This window comes from Prunus persica, chromosome G3 (assembly GCF_000346465.2).
Source record: "Prunus persica cultivar Lovell chromosome G3, Prunus_persica_NCBIv2, whole genome shotgun sequence".
NCBI classification, from domain to species: Eukaryota; Viridiplantae; Streptophyta; class Magnoliopsida; order Rosales; family Rosaceae; genus Prunus; species Prunus persica.
In genome coordinates this window covers 8,429,342-8,449,502 of record NC_034011.1, presented here as the reverse complement: position 1 = coordinate 8,449,502, position 20,161 = coordinate 8,429,342, and the positions used below count along the sequence as shown (strand labels likewise).

At 36.5% G+C, this 20,161-nt stretch overlaps 2 protein-coding genes across 5 annotated transcripts in view; one reads left to right on the top strand and one right to left on the bottom strand.

Moving 5' to 3' along the window:
- The window catches only part of LOC18783476 (senescence-specific cysteine protease SAG39), a 6,093-nt gene extending 3,946 nt beyond the window's left edge, over positions 1–2,147 (top strand). The window contains exon 2 of the mRNA XM_007216102.2: positions 1,555–2,147. Within this exon, the coding sequence (XP_007216164.2) occupies positions 1,555–2,147 (593 nt within the window). The remainder of the gene's footprint in view (positions 1–1,554) is intronic.
- Positions 5,275–19,226, bottom strand: LOC18783539 (serine/threonine-protein kinase BLUS1). Of its 4 annotated transcripts, none has more exons than XM_020560950.1 (21): positions 18,536–19,226; positions 17,840–18,094; positions 16,990–17,114; positions 16,630–16,674; positions 16,446–16,527; positions 16,288–16,356; positions 16,033–16,203; positions 15,871–15,936; positions 13,682–13,750; positions 13,476–13,598; positions 13,279–13,349; positions 12,873–13,097; positions 11,315–11,427; positions 10,587–10,681; positions 10,460–10,516; positions 8,433–8,591; positions 8,312–8,354; positions 8,172–8,224; positions 5,792–5,853; positions 5,647–5,705; positions 5,275–5,571 (listed from the first exon to the last, which is right to left on the bottom strand). In XM_020560950.1, exons 1-20 carry the CDS (start codon positions 18,695–18,697, stop codon positions 5,654–5,656), a joined length of 2,097 nt encoding a protein of 698 aa, XP_020416539.1. In that variant the 5' UTR covers positions 18,698–19,226; the 3' UTR covers positions 5,275–5,571; positions 5,647–5,653. The 4 variants fall into 4 exon arrangements, with proteins under 4 accessions (XP_020416539.1, XP_020416540.1, XP_020416541.1 ...); XM_020560951.1 differs by having other exon boundaries at positions 10,475–10,516; XM_020560952.1 differs by lacking the exon at positions 8,433–8,591.

Sequence of the window (20,161 nt, the reverse complement as noted above, 5' to 3'; positions counted from 1 at the left end):
CAACAGTTCGTGTTGTCCTCAGTCTTGCTGTATCTCGGGGTTGGTCCTTACGTCAACTGGATGTCAACAATGCCTTTCTCCAAGGCCACCTCTCCGAGCATGTCTACATGCAACAACCGCCAGGTTTTGTTGATCAAGATCATCCATCTTATGTGTGCAAACTTCGAAAGGCCATCTATGGCCTCAAGCAAGCACCGAGAGCATGGTATCATGAACTTCGCACTTTCCTTCTTGACTATGGCTTCAAAAATTCCTATGCAGATACTTCTCTATTTGTTCTCACTGTTGCTGGCCAGAGTATGTATATACTTGTCTATGTGGATGACTTGATAATCACTGGAGTCAACACTACAATGATCGACTCTTTTGTTGCTGTTCTTGCTAATCGGTTTTCAATTAAGGATCTTGGACAACTGTCTTATTTTTTGGGTGTGGAGGTGGTCCCCAATCAGCAAGGTATTTTATTATCTCAACGGCGTTATATTTTGGACATTCTTGCTAGAACTCATATGACTGATGCCAAACCAGTGCTCACTCCCATTCCAACTAGCCCACCATTGCTAAAGTCAGGCACTGCTTTGCCTGATCCCACCGAATACAGAACAGTTGTTGGCAGCCTTCAATATCTCTTGATTACAAGACCAGACCTTGCATTTGCGGTTAACAAGCTCTCCCAGTACATGCACACTCCAACCACCGACCATTGGAACTTTGTTAAACGTCTCTTACGTTATCTCTGTGGCACCATTAATGACGGCCTCCAAATACATCGTCAGTCCCCATTGAATCTCCATGCATATTCAGACGCAGACTGGGCAGGCGACAAGAATGATTTTTCATCCACCAGTGCTTATGTCATCTATCTTGGGCGTAATCCCGTCTCCTGGAGTTCGAAAAAGCAGCAAACTGTTGCAAGGTCTTCCACTGAAGCTGAGTACAGGTCAGTAGCTAATGCAGCTGCCGAGCTCAACTGGCTTTGCTATCTCCTCACTGATCTTCGTGTTCGACTACCTTGCTGTCCAGTTATATATTGCGACAATGTTGGCGCTACTCAACTCTGTTCCAATCCCGTGTTTCACTCCAGAATGAAACATGTTGCTGTCGACTTTCACTTCATCAGGGACCAGGTGCAGAATGGTGTCCTTCGAGTTGCTCATGTATCCTCAGCAGATCAACTCGCAGATGCCCTTACCAAGCCTCTGCACCGTGTTCGTTTTCTGGATCTCAAATCCAAGATTGGACTCCTGTCTCGAGCTCCATCTTGAGGGGGCATATCAGAGGATTGTAACAACTTGTATTAGTTCGTTAGTTTACTTATTTTTGAATTCACTGTACAGATAATCTTAGCCCGTTAGTTTCTCTAGTTTGTATAGCTGTTCCTTAGAGTTAGGAGATAGTTTCGAAGTGCTTTATCTATTAGGATTTCAAACAAGTGTTTGTTATTCCTATGTGTATTTAATAGCTGCAAAGTGTATATGAAAGTTAAAGTTGATTTCCTCAATCTCATACTAACTGCTACTAATTGCAATCATGCAAAATTCATGCAAAATATAGGATGTTGTTGGGCCTTTTCAGCAGTGGCAGCAACAGAAGGAATTACTCAGCTTACAACAGGTAAACTCATCTCTTTGTCTGAGCAAGAGCTTGTTGACTGTGACACCAATGGCGAAGACCAAGGCTGCGAGGGTGGTTTAATGGATGATGCCTTTCAGTTCATCCAACAAAATCATGGGCTTGGTACGGAAGCTAACTACCCCTACAGCGGTGTTGATGGTACGTGCAACACCAAGAAAGAAGCCAGCATTGCAGCCAAGATAACTGGCTATGAAGACGTGCCTACAAACAGTGAACAAGCCCTTCTCAAGGCTGTTGCTAATCAACCCGTCTCTGTTGCCATTGATGCAAGTGGTTCTGACTTCCAATTCTATTCAAGTGGTGTCTTTACCGGAACATGTGGAACGAGCCTGGATCATGGTGTTACTGCTGTTGGTTATGGAGTCGGTGATGATGGGACTAAGTTTTGGTTGGTGAAGAATTCATGGGGCACAGAATGGGGCGAAGAAGGCTACATAAGAATGCAAAGAGATGTTGATGCAGCGGAAGGACTTTGTGGCATTGCTATGTCTGCCTCTTACCCTACTGCATGATTTTATCAATGCCTGCTATGGCTTGTATGAAACTAATACTGAATGAAGAACGTCTTCAATTTCATTTTCCTTATAGCATAACACAGTTTTTACAATCAAAAGGAGAACGTGATCAAAATGGGATCTAGCAAAATACAATCAAAAGACCGCCTTCGATTGACTTGTTGAGTCACCTGATCTTATGAGAAAAATTACAAAAGATAAATCAGTTTAACTAAACAAAAAAATATAATGCCCGAATCTCCAAAAATCCCTCCCATTCCATAGACTTTATGTGACCTTTTCATTCTTATAGTGGGAGATATCAAAGTAACAAAAGTAAATGATATCAACATATAGTGCCTATTTCCTTAATAATTTGTAGCCATCCGATCGGTTTCTTGTCTAGTATTTGTTGCATTGTAATGGTGACCTAATTTGATGAAAAAAAACTCTCTTGTAATGAGTATAGCACTGTTTTGCTATTCATGATCAATAAAATAATGACACGTGAAAATATTATTCCACGTATTATTACGCTATTGACCGAGGATAGCACCCCATTGCATGAAAGTCTCTCTCCATTTAATGGGTCTTGATGCTTTATTCCCAACTAAAAATATACACAATGAATGATCTATACGCACATTATGGGGAAAAAAAACATTTATCTTTGTTTATAAATAAGCTTACTCTAAACTTCATTTAATTTTTTCATGAAATCACAAGTGATTCATGTTAAAAGTCCACATTTTAGTACTTATTCTCAAATCGATTAACGTGATTCTTCATCTTTTGATCTACAAATCAATTTGGTCCATGTTTTCATCTCTCGAAAAACCTTTCGTTAAAACTGGACATGTTTTATTACATAACCAACTTTAAAATGATATTTTCAGCAAAATATAGATCATTCACTTATGAGAGAATAAAACTAACTTTTTTGTTTAACAATGTCACCCATTCTCTGTTTAGATTTTCACATTTGAGTTCCATCGAGGAAAAATATAACCTTGTTAATCAAAGACGTGAACTTTACTTTGTGTCATCTGCTCTACAGCTGTCGTAAATCACCTATATCTAGAGAGTATTTCACTTTACTGAATATTATGTTAGGCTATTGGTTATCAATATAAGAGGCAACAGCAATAGTATTAAGCTTTTATTTAGTACGCACCACAACAGCTACAATTTTTGTTTTTGGTTTTTTTTTTTTTCACATAATCTATCATCAACAACAGCTACAGTTGATACCAACAAGACTTGAACACAAACAAACTACATTTCTTGCCAGCAGTCTTGGTACTTATTCATATACACATATATCAAATATATCATAGCATGCATAACATAATGTTATATTTATTTAGGTCTAGTACTAGTAGTGCTGATTGCTCAAGTAGAGGACTTTGTACCAGTACTATTTGACACAGTACCAGAACCCGTACCGGAGACTTCACTAGCCTGGCTAAACCCATATCCAGAACCAATCCCATAACCCGAATCAGACACCGATTGCGTGGTACTTCCAGATTCTGATCCAGTAACAGTACTCACAACCAAACCGGCAGCCGATTCAACAGTGGAGACTGCAGCAGTAATAAGTGATCCAAAACCAGAGCCAGAGCCTTGCCCATAGCCTGACTCCATTTCCTTACTATCCTTGTTTGTAGCCATTGGGTTTCTAGCAGTCTTTTACTGGTTGCGTATATTAATTGGTGACCTAATTTGAGGTGTTGATGCTTTATATAGTGGTCTCAGTGTGTCTCACCCTTTTCCCTAATGCGGCAAACAACATGATTGGAGAGTATTAGCAAAGCATGAACGTGGATCACGTTGAGAAAAAGTTGAATGCCCCAAATGTCAACAACCTACCAACTACGAAATGTTTGTGGCCTGATTGAAAAAAATGAGGCTAAAACTGGGACAAATGGCCAATACTACTAGAGGGATATCTCTTTAGGATAGTGATGCTGGGAGTATTTGTCCCTCCTGCGAAATAGACACTTCGCTTTGATATCAGATCTCCACTCATTACCAATTAATTTTGTGCATAATGAATTATCCCTACTCACATAATGGCAAGAAAATTTATAGATAAGCTCACTCTGAACTTCTTTTAATTCCCTCTCTAAACTAACTATTTATCTATCTCTTGACTCGAAATGAGCAGGTTTGAAAAAGGATCTTAGAGTGTCTAGGATTGGGTCAGGAGGGTCTCTTAACGCCTTCTTTTTTCTTCTCATCAGAGTTATTTTTAAATCCAACTTTCTATTCACTCATGGGATCCGGACGGTCCGGGAGGGACCACCACGGCTCCTCTCTTCTCGAGAATTCATACATCCCTTATCAGTATATGGATAGCTATCTCTCAAGCACAGGTTTAGACTAAAGTTACTTGGGGTTGTGGGGCCAACAAACAAGTGCCACCACGCCCAAACAGAGAAAAATGACAGCAAATTATCACAAAAATAATTTTTGTTCTATTTTGAATCTACTCGCTCTCTCTCAATTTCTTTTTCTTTTCAAGTAAAAGCATTCTCATAAGAAGACATATAATTAACTTCATTGCAGCCCACTGATTCGAGTTTATACAGAAACAAAAATGAGATATAGGTTGCCTTACTATGTTTTATTGACATTGTCTTGCAAATGCATATACAAGTACATCAACCATCTGCAACCTAATGTCCTTGTTTTTTTTTTAAAAAAAAAAAAAAAAGTATTTATACATGGACATGTGAGATAGCTTCTGATAGTTATGAATAAAAACAAAAAATTAAACAAATTTTAAGACAAATAGTTGAGTTGTGACCAACAAAATAGACCAAATGAAAACACTAAAATGAGAACTTTTTAATCGTGTAGTTAATGGTTTTTGATTCAAGTGATTTATGCTGGCATCTTTGACAAAATACCTAAAAGACAGTTCGGATCATTGAACACTACGCGGAATGGGTTCTACAAAAGTGTCTCTCAAATAAGGTTGTTAAAGGGATTCTTCAATTGAAGCTCCCTCTATATTTAGGTATCATAACTTCTGCTCAGAGTCAAGTAAGCAAAGATGAATTTGGCAACATCACTCGCAGAATTTCAAGGAAAACAATATTATGAAAGATAAAGCACCACAGTAGTTAGCCGAAGATGCAGGAATTAATCTACATAAAAAAATATATATATATAATTTGAGCAGAGAATATGCCAGACAGAGGTAAATCTATATTTACAAGTTACAACCAGAGCATGAAAAGATAACATAACTAACATCATTGCTGAAGTTGGATTAGTTGGAAAGCTATAAGAATAAGTTTCTCATCACCTTAACAAGTAAAATTAGCCCCTTATCTTGTGTCAGTCCTTTTTTTTCGTTACAAATTGTCAGTATTGTTGCATTTGAAGAATTCGCCTACATCGTCCGAGCACCGGTTGGATAATGGAACCACACCTGAAACTGGAATGTTAGAATCAAGAAACCATAACGAAAACATGGGATTTTCAAAATGTTGGACCAACGTATAACCTGAGTGTTAAGCAGTATCTACTTTTAACTTTTGGAGCTCATCATGGGCAGACATGAGCCTGCATACGACAAAACATCTAAGATTACTACCATTTTAAAAAGAACATAATAATTGCACCTGGGATGTGTTAGTAGCTATTTATACCTCCTCTGCAACTCAATAATTTCATTAAGTAACTCGGCTTCCCTCTCAAGAGCTGCTTGGCGCTGCAAGCAAACACAGACAGGCCACTTTGAGTAATATAGCAAAATCACCTAAGATCTTTCTTATGAAACGAAAAGATGAAATTTTATTTCAAAAGACTGTACAGTATAGTGCGTGGACAAGTAATCCACCAAGGGTAGAAGAGAAAAGAACATTAATTCAAACACCTACACATCTAGCTTAAGACCCAAAGTTGATCATGACACTGCAGCTTTCCAATCTAGAATAATATCGGATAGAGCTGTGTTCCTAAAAACAGTAAATACAGAAGCCCAAAGAGCTATTCAGAACTTGACCTTTTCCTACACCTCCTCCACATCCATCCCCCTAACATCTTCAAAGATCCGGTGGTTTTCTGACCAAATACCCCAACGAATAGCCATAACCAAACAACCCTAATTTAGCCTTTTCCCCACCACTTAACTTCTCCCTCAACAAAGAGAAACAATCTTTTGGCACTACCCAACAAATATTAATATCATTAAATAAAAAGCACCATAACTTCCACCTGAAAGCGCAAGATAAGAAAACCTGATCCACACTCTCCCCAGATCTCTTGCATAAGATGCACCGATGTGGGCATAAAAAAGATCCCAGCCTACATCTTTGGATTAAATCGCATGTTATGTACCACCAACCAGGCCAAAATCTTTACCTTGGGTGGAACACTGAATTTCCAAATCATGCTAAAAGGAAGAAAAGGAGGACCGCCTGGTATATATGTCAACCTATTTAAGTAGAATCTACAAGAAAGTTGTCCAGAAGGCTCCAGGCACCATCTTCTTGAATCCTCCCAATATGGGAATAATCTCACCTCCTCCAACAGCCTCAACGCTTCACATCTACTCCATTTCATTCACTCTCGATTTCTCCTAAAACCAAAATCCCAGCTATACTCATCTACTTTTTATTACCTTATGCCATAGTGCTTCCCTTTCCAGAGGAAATTTCCAAAGCCATTTAGCAAGCAGCGCCTCATTCTTAAGTGGTACCCATCCCCCCATCCTCTTTGGCTTTACTCACCACTTCCCAATTAGCCAAGCAATCCCCTTTTCCTTCCCCTACACCTTCCCACAAGAAATTGCACAAGATGTTCCCAATCCCCTAAGATCTTCTAAGTAAGCTCAAAAAAAGACTAGGATCCAGTGGAGTCTTTAAATCAACTAAATCAAAAGCACAAGATCCTATCTTAAGTGAACATGGGAAGCGAACTAATTTCACTTCCATCAATAACTTGGGATGGCAATCGCAGTCTTCTCATAATCACAATGCCTCAATCTGATATACCAGCACCAATATGATAAACTGAATACAGATACGCCACCCAATTACGATCTGAGTGGCTTGATGACAATAGATAAACTGAACTCCTCAACAAACATAAATGTTCAGTCTAGGGATAAATGGGTTCAGATAGACATAAAGGCATTGAGTACTTGTTAAAAAAGAAAAGGAAAATAAAATAAAATAAATTAAGGATTTACTCCATAACCCTAAACCGAAAACAACCATTGTTATCAGGTTTGGGTGGCATGGGCATGTTCAGCATACCATTAATCATTTCATGTAAAAATAATAAAGAGAACAAAAACCCAATACTTTAGTTAAGCGGTACAGAACTTAAACACTGCAATAACATTGGTGTATCAACCATGCATGCCAGCTTAATTTTCATGAAGGAAGTAGCATAAAAGTTTATTTTTGGCACTTAAGCTCTCCAGAATTACTATCTTTATCTTACTGTCAATAATTTAGAATCCAGCACTGTCTCCCAGTCCCGTAGCAAGCAACATTTTGGAGGCATGAAGTAAATGCCAAGCCAAAGATTTTACGCTAGCTGTGGTATCTAAGAATGAGAAAACCTACTGAGGGTGAACTTCGGCCATAATTATGGCATCATATTTAGAAATCAACATTTCTCTCATCACATCTTATGGTCAAAGTTTATTCACCCAATAGCCCCGGCAATGATAACAAAGAAATGGCACTCTATTGAGTAAGACCACAAAAATTGTAAATCCTTACTTCAAAGTGCTATCTTCAAAGTAGTTCTCCACATTTATGACATTCAGATTTGTTGTAATTTCATCTTTAAAAAGTGAATAAACTTTATAGCATTATCTTTTTTGTTTTACTAAGAGAGAATTTCTTGACAGATACCACATAACTATAACTATATATGTGTAATTCTGTATTCTACGAATCTGACACAATGTATTAGAAGATTTTCAGAGGGAGAGTTGATAAAAGAGCATCAGAAGTTGGAGTTGCAAACATTTTAGCAAGGGATAGCACACAAATGAACCCCTTTCTAACATACCTTCTCTGTCACATTAGTAGCCTGGGAGGATCCTCCGTCAGCTGCACGGTTGGCTGGAGTAAAGGTTTAAAACAGTAAGTTAGGATCATCGAATTCGAATTAAAATATGTTTAAAATGAAAGGGCAATAATTGCTTGAACCTGCGAAATCAGCAGCTTGCTTCATTAAATTTAAAATACTCGCCTGTTGAAAAGAATATGTCAAATAAATATTATAATACTTAAAATGTAAATAAGTCAAACTTATGTGGCTAACACATACCCTTTGAATAATATTTGTCTGCAAAACAGCGTTTAACAATGGGAAAAGAAAATAGCCACAAATAGCTGATGGGGTAGCATCAGAAGGTGATGTTAGAGGTGATGGTAAGGGTGATGGAAGAGCTGATGGTAGAGGACTTGCAGGACTCATGCTAATCACCTACATAACCGGCAACATTACCGCAAGATATTCAGTAAAAAGTATTAGTATAATCTTCTGCCCTAAGGATATAAATCCACAATTTATCAGCAAAGATGTTTTGATAGGCACATAGGCCACCTACAATCAACATTGTAGAACTAAGTTTCACCTCACATCTAAAGAATTACTGGTTGGGCCTGGGTCCAAAAAAACCATGCTACTCCAAAACTGAACTGGTTTTGCAGATTTATGTCCTAAGGAATGGTGAAATCCAATGACATATGACAACCATAGTAAACACTTTTGAAATATAGGGCCATTTTGTTGTTCTTTTTCCTTCTTTTTTTTTCTTAAACAAATTTAGTATTATCTCATAGAGGAAATAAGACTCAGAAAAACCTTCATGAATTCATGAAACCTATGATAAAAAAAGCAGTCCAAGCACCACTTGAATTTTATTTATTTATCTAAAGTGGAATGGTAATATATAATACTTGGCAAAGTAAACCATGAGAGAAATGGGGTTGATATTAAAACAAGCTTCTGCCATTTATTCTTAAACAAAGGTTTTTGGGAGCATTTTCCATCAAACCATTTGAGAATCCTCAACTTTCAAAGGTTAACATTGATGATAAATTAAAACAATATCTAAAAAGCTGAGTAATCTAGAGCATGCCAAGCATTCATGAACAAAACGGTGCATAAGAACAATTTATCGCTAATGATACTTTTAGAAAGCCTTTTCTTTCCATTTTAACCCAAAAGGATTGATGCAGGACGCATAGGACCTAAATTTATTAGTTTCCTAACACGTTTGTTAGTTTCCTAGATTCTCTAGTTTTCCAAATTCTAGTAGGATTTCTACTTTTCCAGATTTCTAGTTTTAAGTTTCCTATTTTATTTGGGTTAGGATTTTTGTTTAAGCAAGGGATTTTTATCCTATTATGTCTAGGTTTTAGTTTGCTATAAATAACCCCGCGTAGTTCTTTAAAATTCAGATTTGGATATTGAGTAAACCTTCCTTAAAACTATGTGATTTCTGTCCTTCCTTCTTGGTTCTCTGATTTCGGTCCTTTCTTTCGTCACTTCGATCTATATTTTCGTCTCCTCGACCTCCGATATTCTTCTTGTTCTACTGTTCTGCCTTTTCTTTCGTCTTTTCGATCTATATTTCGGCTCATCGATCTCTTATATTTCTTCTCTGTTCTACTGCGTAAGTGTTTACTCTAAAACCTACGGGCTGTTCTACATCAGGGATTTTTGAACGACCAGAAACTTGCATTGAAAGACCGATAGTCCTGAATTTGAATAACACCCACATCTTGGAGCAGACCCCAATTACCTAATAGACCAACAACCCCAAGGATTATTCAGGCGTTCTCAAAGGATCAGATACCCCTTTTTCCATGGATAAAGAGGTTCAGATGCCTTGAGTAGCAAAAACACTATGAATGATCTTATTTTTGCATGAGTGTGTGGGTTCCTGTGTGTGTTCTTTCGGGAGGTAGAGAGGAGGGAGAGGTTTCGAACTGCCTCTGTTAGATCTGCTAATACTGTTAAGATCCGCTATTAGTATTAGATGTTTAGGATAATGCATGTCTTATATCTACTAATGCAAATGACTGAAATCATAGACAAGAGGCTGACAGAACTACGAAAACAATATGAATCTTATTTTTGCGCGAGTGTGGGGTGCAGAGTGTGTTCTTTCTGGAAGTAGAGAGGAGGGAGAGCATTCGAACTGTCTCTGTTAGATACACTAATACTGTTAAGATCCACTATTAGTCTTAGATGTTTAGGATAAGGCACATCTTATATCTACTAATGGAAATGACCGAAATCATAGACAAAAAGCTGAATAGGAATTTTGGCACAATTGTGCTAACCTCAGAACTACGAACCTGCAAGCTGTGACTCTTTTGCAGTATAGGAGCCGGGGCCACCTGAAAAGAAAAGGTTAATTATCCAGTCTTCACATGAAGACAAACAGTAAAGCTGGAATATCAAACACACCTTCTCTAAGTCAACATTCTCGGATGTGACTTTGAAACGTCCTTTCTGCTGTACAACTGGCACCTTTGCTTTCTCATCAAGTTCATCATTATTTGCTGCATTAAGAATAACTTCATTAATCAAGAAGGCAGAGATTACCTGAGATCAGGAAGAAAAAAGCTTATCTGTATATGTATGCATATGTTTGTCTAATGTATATGATAGTTAATTATAATAATACAACAATAATACAAATTGTCGTTAAATAAAATACTTAAATTCCTAAAGCCTTTTGCCCGAAACAGAAGTCAGTCCTTTTTTTGTTTTTAATCTTTCTATAGCATTCCTAAAGCTTTTGCCTCAAATAAGTAAATAGCAACTATCACCCCGAGCTCATTTAGGTTCTCCTCCTCAACAACCCGTTTGTCCCCCAATCACACTTTATGTATCACATTCCGCTTCTTCCTCTCATTTACCATCCTATGGAACATTCTGGAATTGCTATCTCCCTCTTCTTCCCAAGAAACTTTAGCTTTCAATTCCCAATGAGATCAGATATAGACAACTAACATGCACCTCATCCACCATGCATCTTCTTCATCCATATCTGACCTAACAGTTGCTAAACAATTACTTAACTAAGGATCTTATTAGAGGATAAGAATGAATTCCAAAAAGAAAGGAGAAATTGTTCTTGCATGGAGAAACCGATCAATGAATCCAACAACAGCTATAATATCAGAGCATGCCTGGTGATTTATATGCTTTAGGAGGAACCTCAGCAAGTGTATCATCTGCTAGTTGTGGAACTACTGCTGCATTGCATTTCAAATTACTTTGGGGCTGACTTGGACATTTATCGCTGGACATTCCACTAATTTAAGTTAACTTTTGCAAAAGAAGAAAATAAAAGGGAAATAACATGGTAAATAGAAAATTCAAAGTAAGGTTCATCAGCAGTAATCATAACTGAAACATTAAGCAGAAACGCAGCATGAAGAATGATTTACTACTGCTAGTTAAACAATAGATAACAGTTTTTATCGATTACAGCTATAGCTATTAACAAAAGGTTTTCATCGTATATGCAATTGAAGATTTTATAGTTTTATCTAAAAGGTAAAATTCTTCCTCCAGGTACACATTTACATTTTGGTTAAGGGTTACTTTCTTTTGGTATCCTTGGTAAGCACTTTCTTTTAGTTTTTCTAATGTGTATGCTAAAATAAACATAACTAGAACAGCAGATATCAGAAATCTTGATATTCTATCTACATGCTAACAATTTGATTTTCCTCAAAACCTAAATACCACTTCCCAGGAATCTGGATTCTGGACCTTTCTCTTAGGGAGAGATCCTTCTAATAAGCATAAAAGAAATTACAACAATTTATTCACGTCGTTAATAGGTTATGAATTTTGGAATACTGACAGAAACGATAGAAACATAAACGTGTCTTTTATCTCTTTAGTTCATTTGAGTTTTTTTTGTACTTCCACCGTTAGTTTGAGTTTTTTGTGAACAGAATTCCTTGTTACTACCCACTTAAATTTAGTGAACTATCAAATTGTATCATACATAACTACTGACACACGAAAACAAAGGTATGTAGTTACACTAGCACTATTCTTGTATGAGCACATACAAGTTGTGAGCTTTCAAATTATAATTTACAGATGGCACATATGGATGTGGAATTTTACATTCTTCAAGACGCACCCTCACATGGGATCACCAATTCCACATCGGTTATTGATCTAATTTTTCCTTTTTCATTTCAATTAAGGGTAGAAGGTAGTTCAGGCTTAGTAAATCGAGCCCAGGATGTCAATACCATGGACTTAGTAAAGACCAAGCAATTCGAGCCCAGTCATTCAAGCTGATCACGTGAATACCATATACTGGGTCAATATCCAATAATTCGGGCCCAGTCAATAAGCCCAGTCTAGGCCATGTTAAGATTTCAGAGAGACGGACCATCGGCCTACTACTACCAATTGTTCCCAGCAGGTGTGGGGTTATATTATAAAATGCCTCACTGTTATTAGTCAACCTACTTTGTCAAGTTTCCGATGTGGTATTTTGTACCTTCTTCAACAAAAAGTTAAGCTACATTTAGACTCTGTACTTTCAAATCTTTACTTAACGACCATGTGGGCCCAATTTGACCAGGGAACCAGAAAAAGAAAGTCTGGAGCATGGACAACTTATTTTTCTCCGTGGTCATGTCCTGTATGATATGATAATAACAAATTACAAGCTAATAGCTTCAATCAGAAAAATTCTAGTGTTATTAAATGACATACCTCTCTCCTTTAATAAGTGGATCAGTAACTTCTGATAAACCACTGCTGCCTGATGAGCATTGCCTTTTATGCATAGCCGTAGCTTCCAGTTTATCAACATTAGGCTTTTCACCCAAATTGTTTTCAGTACGATCATCATGACGAGGTGAAGAATTTCGTGAAAGATGTGGTTCATGGCTAGAACTAGCAATGCTAGAATCGTCATCGGATTTGTCACTTCTAACTCTAGTATATAAAGCGTGTATACAACATTAATAGTCAGTACTGATTAATAGGTACTAGAACACATTTATAAAAATTTAAAACTAAAAAAAATATTATTTCCTGTTTTTGGAATCAAGATTCATAAAGATAGAGATATATATTTGCAACACAAATTATAATAGAGACATCTCAGATGACATACTTGGCACCATATAAAGTTGTGTCAACGAGTGGAAGAGTAGCTTGTTGGTTCTGAATCATATCATTGTCTTCCTGTAACACATAAAATTTATGAGTAACCACGGAGAACAACTATTACAGATATGTATGCATGTTATGCAAATAAAATGCGAAAATAGTATTAAACTACCATAAATGTCCGACCAAACTAATAAATACCATGTCTGCAACTGCATCTAAGTTATGACATTGTGATTGCTTTTGTTGTGCATCAAGAGCAGACAGAGAATTGGAAGTCCCCATCAGAATGTTATCAGGTACAGGTTCATCAGCATCCTGGATCTGAAAGAAAAACATATTTTGGACCATTGTTAGAATTTTGAGGAATCATATGAATAAAAATGAAGGTCAAGATGCACATTTACCAGGGAAGCTTGAGCCTTCATGTCGTCAAGATTGAAGTTCCAACCACTAATTCCTCTTTTATATTCATTCTGCAATATAAATTTTAAGAAGATAAATAAATAAGCAAGAATCAAGATTTTACCAATACCAAGCATCTGAACCCCAGTGATTCTTGTGAAGGTTCAAATCAGTATAATTAGCTCAATATACAGCGAAAAGATAACAGCACTCGGGATTTAATAGAGTAAAAGGCCAAAAAGAAACATAAGGAACAAAAAGTAAGATCAACTGGCACCCAAAACCAAAACCAGTAACGGAAATGTAACACGACAATAAAATTAAAAGCCCATACCTAAATCTCAAAATATTCTGGAAACACACCAACAGACATCTACTGAAAATCAAAGAAAACAGTAAAACTAGATTACTAGTCATCCCGTCTTGCTGCTGTTTTAATTTTGATTTTGGTAATTGAATGTCAATTAGCTGCGCATCTCATTTTTTTTAAAAGGATACTTCCTGTCAGTGGGTTCTTTGAAAACAAAATATTACATTAACATTATATTTTTTGTGAAAAAAAATAATAACAAATTATTTCAGGCAACTCTATAGTTGTTTCTAATTTTAGTTTGACTTCCGCTATATCTGAACAAGACGCAAACTGAATGCCTCATGTTTTGGGAAAAAAACCCCAAACATTGAAAGAAAACAAAATGAATAGAGCTAAGTGGATTTGTCTCTACGAGTAATAGCTGTCAAAGTTATATAAGAATAGAAATGTGTCACAAAATGCAAACAGCAGTCATTAAAGGTAGCAGTTATTGCTATAAAAAAATAAAAAATAAAAAATAAAAAATAAAAACTGTAGAAATGTTGTTTGCTGAAAAGGAGTAATAAACATAACTCCGTTCAAACTTCACTTTACTTAACGAGGCAATGAAACAACGGACCACATTTTCTTGTTCCGAAGTTACCACATCCACATTGTCAGACATCAAATTACGATAAGATTCTCTTAATGCCCAAAATACAATTCTCATCTATTATGAATAAGCTCTTACATTTTTTTTTTCTTAAAGATGAATAATAGTCTCATCGATTCTGTTACTGGTTGACCAACTTGAGACAGCTTTTGAGTATACAAGATTGCCTATAGTAGGTTCGTGGGAACCCATATAAAAGTAAATAAGCATCAAACATAGCTAAAAACTCTCACTTCAATACTATAAAAATGCAACCTACAATTTCCCAGTAAGTCTCCAAGTTAATATGACCTCATATGGTTATGGAAATCCAAATTCCAAGAAAGGAAAAAAATAGAAGGCTAAAGAATAGACAATGCACTGGAGCAGATGTGTATCTGTAACTAAAGGGAGCCATTACTGTTTAGAAAGTTGTAAGTTATCATAAGAAGACTAATTTGAAGAACACTAGTGAACTCTTTGCACAAACTTTGAAGAATGCTAACTGTTCACACACAAGCAGCATACATAATGCATCTAATGTATGTTATGAAAGACAATATTTAAAAGAAAAAGAGAGGAGGAGACCAAGAATAAGAAGAACGAAAGAAAGAAAGAAACACACACACAACATACATAATGCATCTTATGTATATTATGAAAGACTTTAAAAGAAGAAACAACTGATTTTTATGAGTCACCCATAATGCATCTTATGGTATCATTTCAATATTCCACAGAGACAGAAACAAGAGATTTCATTTAGGGTTCAACTCAAGTTAATGAAGGCAGTGATGGTGGTACACTGTTACATGAGATGGATATTAAGCGAAAAATTTGATGACTGCAGCTACTCTTAGTCAATGCTGTACAAAATATCAGATATTTCCTATAAAAAAAATATTGACAAATGCCTTGTCATTAATTTGTCCAAAATTCTGTTTATAAAACAATAGTATCAAACCTATGATGAAAATCTAATTAGAGATCAATTTAATGTAATTTTTTTACTGCAAACCAATTTAGCACTTTAATAAAATTTTGTTTCTTGTAAACATATACTGCAAAGCAATTTAGTCACGGTAAAAATAAAAAATAAAAAAAAAAAAAATTTAATATGTCATCTAAAGTAATCTTGTTATAGAGTACTGTCTTAACAGAAGTAAGCAAAAGAAAACAGAATAATCACAGTATTAGTTTTGTTCAACAAAGCATTATTGTAATCATTAATGATAGAAGATTCCTGCCTGTGATAGTTCCTCCTTCTGCCCATCTGGCATTTTCTTTTGTGCAAGCATATACTCTTCCTTTCTCTGTCATTCAATAAAGGCATACCTTTAGGTGCATAATGTGCATCACTATAGCATGAAAAATCAGTAAGTATCAAATAGTCACATGTGATTAAAAACCTTTAATTCCTTGATGCGATCACCAAGAGCAGGCAGCCCCTCGAGAAGTGTTCGTGCAATATAATCATTTGACCGAGCTTGCTTGAAGAAGGAATGCTTCAACAACTTCTTTGCAGAAGGCCGTTTTGAAGGATCCTTTACCAAGCAACTAGCAATCATCTGCTTAAAAGACTGAAGAAAAAGGAAACAAAAAACCATTTCTTGTGACAACTATAATATTGAGAGGAAACTCCAATACAAATTCGTGAGAAATACCTTTGAAAACTTCCTATCCCTTTCATAATCAAGGCCAGGAGGTGCATTTTGCAATGTCATGAGCAGTACCTAGCAACAGCAGATTTGCATAAGGTTCAATGAACTCTTAATGATCTCCAAGATGTTCATAGAAGGATACAGTATCAATTGACATGCACCTTCATAGGAGGATACTTTGAGAAAGGAGCATGGCCATGGGCAAGCTCCAATGCAGTTATACCAAAAGACCAGATATCAGCCCTGCACAAATATGTCAACCAAACATTAACTCTATGCTGCCTGATAATTTTTTTTTTAATGAATGTAAAACAAGCAAAAAGTTTAAGAAAATAAAAGACTGACTTGAAATCATAACCATGTAACTGCTCCATAACCTCTGGTGCCATCCTACAAGACAAAGATACAAAACCTGTTGATTATACAACACAAAGTATTAATAAAAATAAGACTGGGGAAGCTTATGCTGTATGACCGTTCCCAGTTAAGTTTCTTATTTAAACGTTTAAAAATAATCCAAGCTACAAGTGGATTTAATTGATATGTATATACTTTCTCTGGTGAAGTCAGCTAAGGTGCACCAGGGCCTTGATGACCAGCCAAAATTATATGGCATGTCAGTATCTTGAACAGTTAAGTACTAGACAGGGAATCTAATGAAATTTTTAAATGTACAAACTCATAGAGTAGCAGACACAAGCATACCAGCAAGGTGTTCCCACAAATGTGTTTCTCATGCGCTGCCTATCACCTGAATCAAAAAGGCAAGCAGAAACCCCAAAATCCCCGAGCTTGATTGCACCGCGTGAATCAATGAGAATATTCCCAGCCTATCAGAAGCATTTATTAGACAAAGAAAAGAAAAAGGAACTACATGTGCCCAACTGTATTACAATTGCAACAAAACGAAATAAAAGAAACAATGGTTGTCAGCAGTAGAAAATACTATATGTTCCAATCCAGATAAATGTAAATCAATATTAATAACTGCAGACAGCTAATATGCAGAAGGGCAGCAAAAGTTTACTTTGTATCTTTCACATTGAAAAACAAATGTTGGGCAGGCTGCACAAAAGAAATTAAAGTATAGGACATGATAACAAATTATATCATATACCATACAATTCACAGTATCAAATCTATCACGGATGAACTGTTGTTTTGCTTCAGGTAAGTTGTGACAATACAATAGTCCTGTATATCAACGGTATATAAACAAGTTCTCAATGACAGAATTTTAACTTTTTATGGAGGCACAAACTATAAGCAAAGTTTATAAATCTTTGAAGAATTCAAATGACAATTTGTTATAAACAACAAATATAATTGGAAAAAAAAAAAAAAAGAACAAAGAGACCAACCTTAAGATTTAAGATTTTCTGTAAATACAGTATAAAAGACAGTCTAATGATGGTGTAATTAAAAGAGTTACCATGCAATCAAAAACATTACAAGTTCGAGACAATAAAACAAGGAAACAACTGCTACATTGTCCAACTAGGCACACGATGCAGCATAAATATATTTGAATGATGCTGAACGATAAAATACTTACTTTGACATCTCGATGAATGTGGCCATGATGGTGAAGATACTCTAAACCTTTCAAAATCTCACGTAATATGGTGGCTATAACAACTTCCTCAAAACCATCTGGGTATGCTGCCTTCAAAATATGAAGACAAGAACCCCCAGACATGAATGGCATGACAACCCACAGATTATGATCACTAACAAAGGAACAGTGAGATTTGAGGACATTAGGATGGTCGACCAGGATCATCGTCTGCGCTTCACGAGAAATGTTGTTCTGTAGAAAGAAATCATATACAACAAAAATGTAAAAAACCTAATATCACCATAAATCTTTGTAATATATTTATATAACACACACACACACACACACATATATATATATAATCTAAGCAAATACCCAATGTAATTTCCAATGGGGTCATGGCAAATTACCAAAAAAATCTAAACTAAATGTATGTATTCTCCAAAACTACATGCCACATTAGCTTCTCTAAGTACCAATTGAGAATTAGATGGCTTCAGTAACTGGTGAACAATTCAAATCCCCAAACCAATTGTTGAAGCTGAAACTAGCTGATATAAGCAGTATTTCAAATTATTCTCAAATACATTTACAAGGTGGGCCCATTGCCCTATTAGCATTTACACCGATCAATTTACCAAAGAGAATTTCGAACACAGATCAAAACATCAAAAAATCAAATTCCAAGAGTACCAGATCGCAATTGTCGCGTTCGAAATCGAGGATTTTGATGGCGACGATAGCATCCACGGGCTTACAGAGCGCACGATGTACGGAAGCGCTTACGCCTTGCCCAACCTCCTCATACAGCGTGTAGTGCTCTGGTCCAATCGGATACTTCATCTTCTCCATCATCAACAACAACGACGACGACAAAAACACGTTCTTTCGCTTTTGGATCAAACGAAATTGCACATGCAGCAGCAGGAGAAGCTCATTGTGTGGCGCGCAGAGCCAGAAGCAGAGAAGGCGATGAAGAAAGGGACCAAATTCAGAGTAGGCATTATCGAGAGCGAGCTTTAATGCCGGTCACATGAGAGACGCAGAGAGAGTGAGGAAAAAGGAAAGGAAAAGATAAAGAACGGCATTGAATGCTAAAACGATGACGACGAAACCAAGCTTGTGGTTTTTGTGGGTGCTGGTGTTGGTGTCAAACGCTTTCTCGTGAAAAAAAAAAAGGAAAAATAAAATTAAAAGCAAAGCTCAGATTTTTTATTTTTCATAAATTTAATTTGTTCGTTTGATGATTTTGGGATTTTGGCAAGAGAGAGAAAATGTCGATGAAGTTCGCGAAGGCAGCGGATCGCCGCTAAAAGCTGTGAAGAGAGAGAGAGAGGGGAAGTCAGAGGAGGAAACGTTTGTATGCTGGAATCCCGCCAGGCCGCCACTTGTTTGTTCACTTATTCAATTTATATTTTCTTTTCGGGTAAATTACTCAAATTGTCCTCAAACTTATATCTGATTTACATTTTAGTCTTTCAACTAAATTATTCGTTCAAATTATCCATCAATTCTATATTATTTGCTCCAATAGTCCTACCGTCTAATTTTCTGTTAGATTTAACCTAATTTTTGGGTAAATAATGACCAATTTGCCCTCATATTTAATGGAAATATTGATAGAATGTAACGGTAGGACCAATAGAGCAAATAATATAGAGTTGATGGACCATTTGAATGAATAATTTAATTGAGGGACCAAAATATAAATCGAGTATAAGCTTGAGGACCATCTGAGTAATTTACCCTTTCTTTTCTTTTCTTGATTTTTCAACCTGATGGCACGTGACCCCCACGTTTCTTGAGTCTTATTTGTTTATTTTGACTTTTTTTTAAAGGATTAACTACATTGTAGTCCCTGGAGGTTTAGGGTCAGTATCGAAATGGACCCTAAAGTTTCAATTTCTTCAATTTCATACCTTGTATTTCAAAATATGACCAATTTACACCGACAGTTATATTGATCGTCAAGTCCGATGTTAAATGCTGAGGTGGCGGTTGTGGGACCCACCACAAAACCTATTTATCTCTCTTCCTCACGTCTGTCTCTTCTCTTTTGACACAGTTATTGTTTGCACAGTGATTGTTCGTCTTCCCGGCTGCACAACACCACCTTTCGGCCACCTCCGACTACGGGACCGGTCGAAAAAATGACAGGTTAACCAGGGGAGCAAGTTTTGTTCTTTGGAGGTCTCAGAGATAGCACTTCAATCTGAGTCGCAATCATTGCAGGTCTCGGAGATACCACTTTAATCCAAGCTGCAATCCTCACACCGCACGTTCGGCGTCTCCGAAACCTGTGGGCATTATTATTAATAA

What these genes read in the sequence shown, in the direction of transcription:
- LOC18783539 (XM_020560950.1), bottom strand. Translation starts at nt 18,697, where the DNA reads ATGATGGAGAAGATGAAGTATCCGATTGGACCAGAGCACTACACGCTG. An exon ending in ACAACTTTATATGGTGCCAA is followed by an intron (nt 13,098 to 13,278) that starts GTATGTCATCTG and finishes TTTATATACTAG; the next exon opens with AGTTAGAAGTGACAAATCCG. An exon ending in CTACTAATGTGACAGAGAAG is followed by an intron (nt 5,854 to 8,171) that starts GTATGTTAGAAA and finishes GTTTGCTTGCAG; the next exon opens with CGCCAAGCAGCTCTTGAGAG.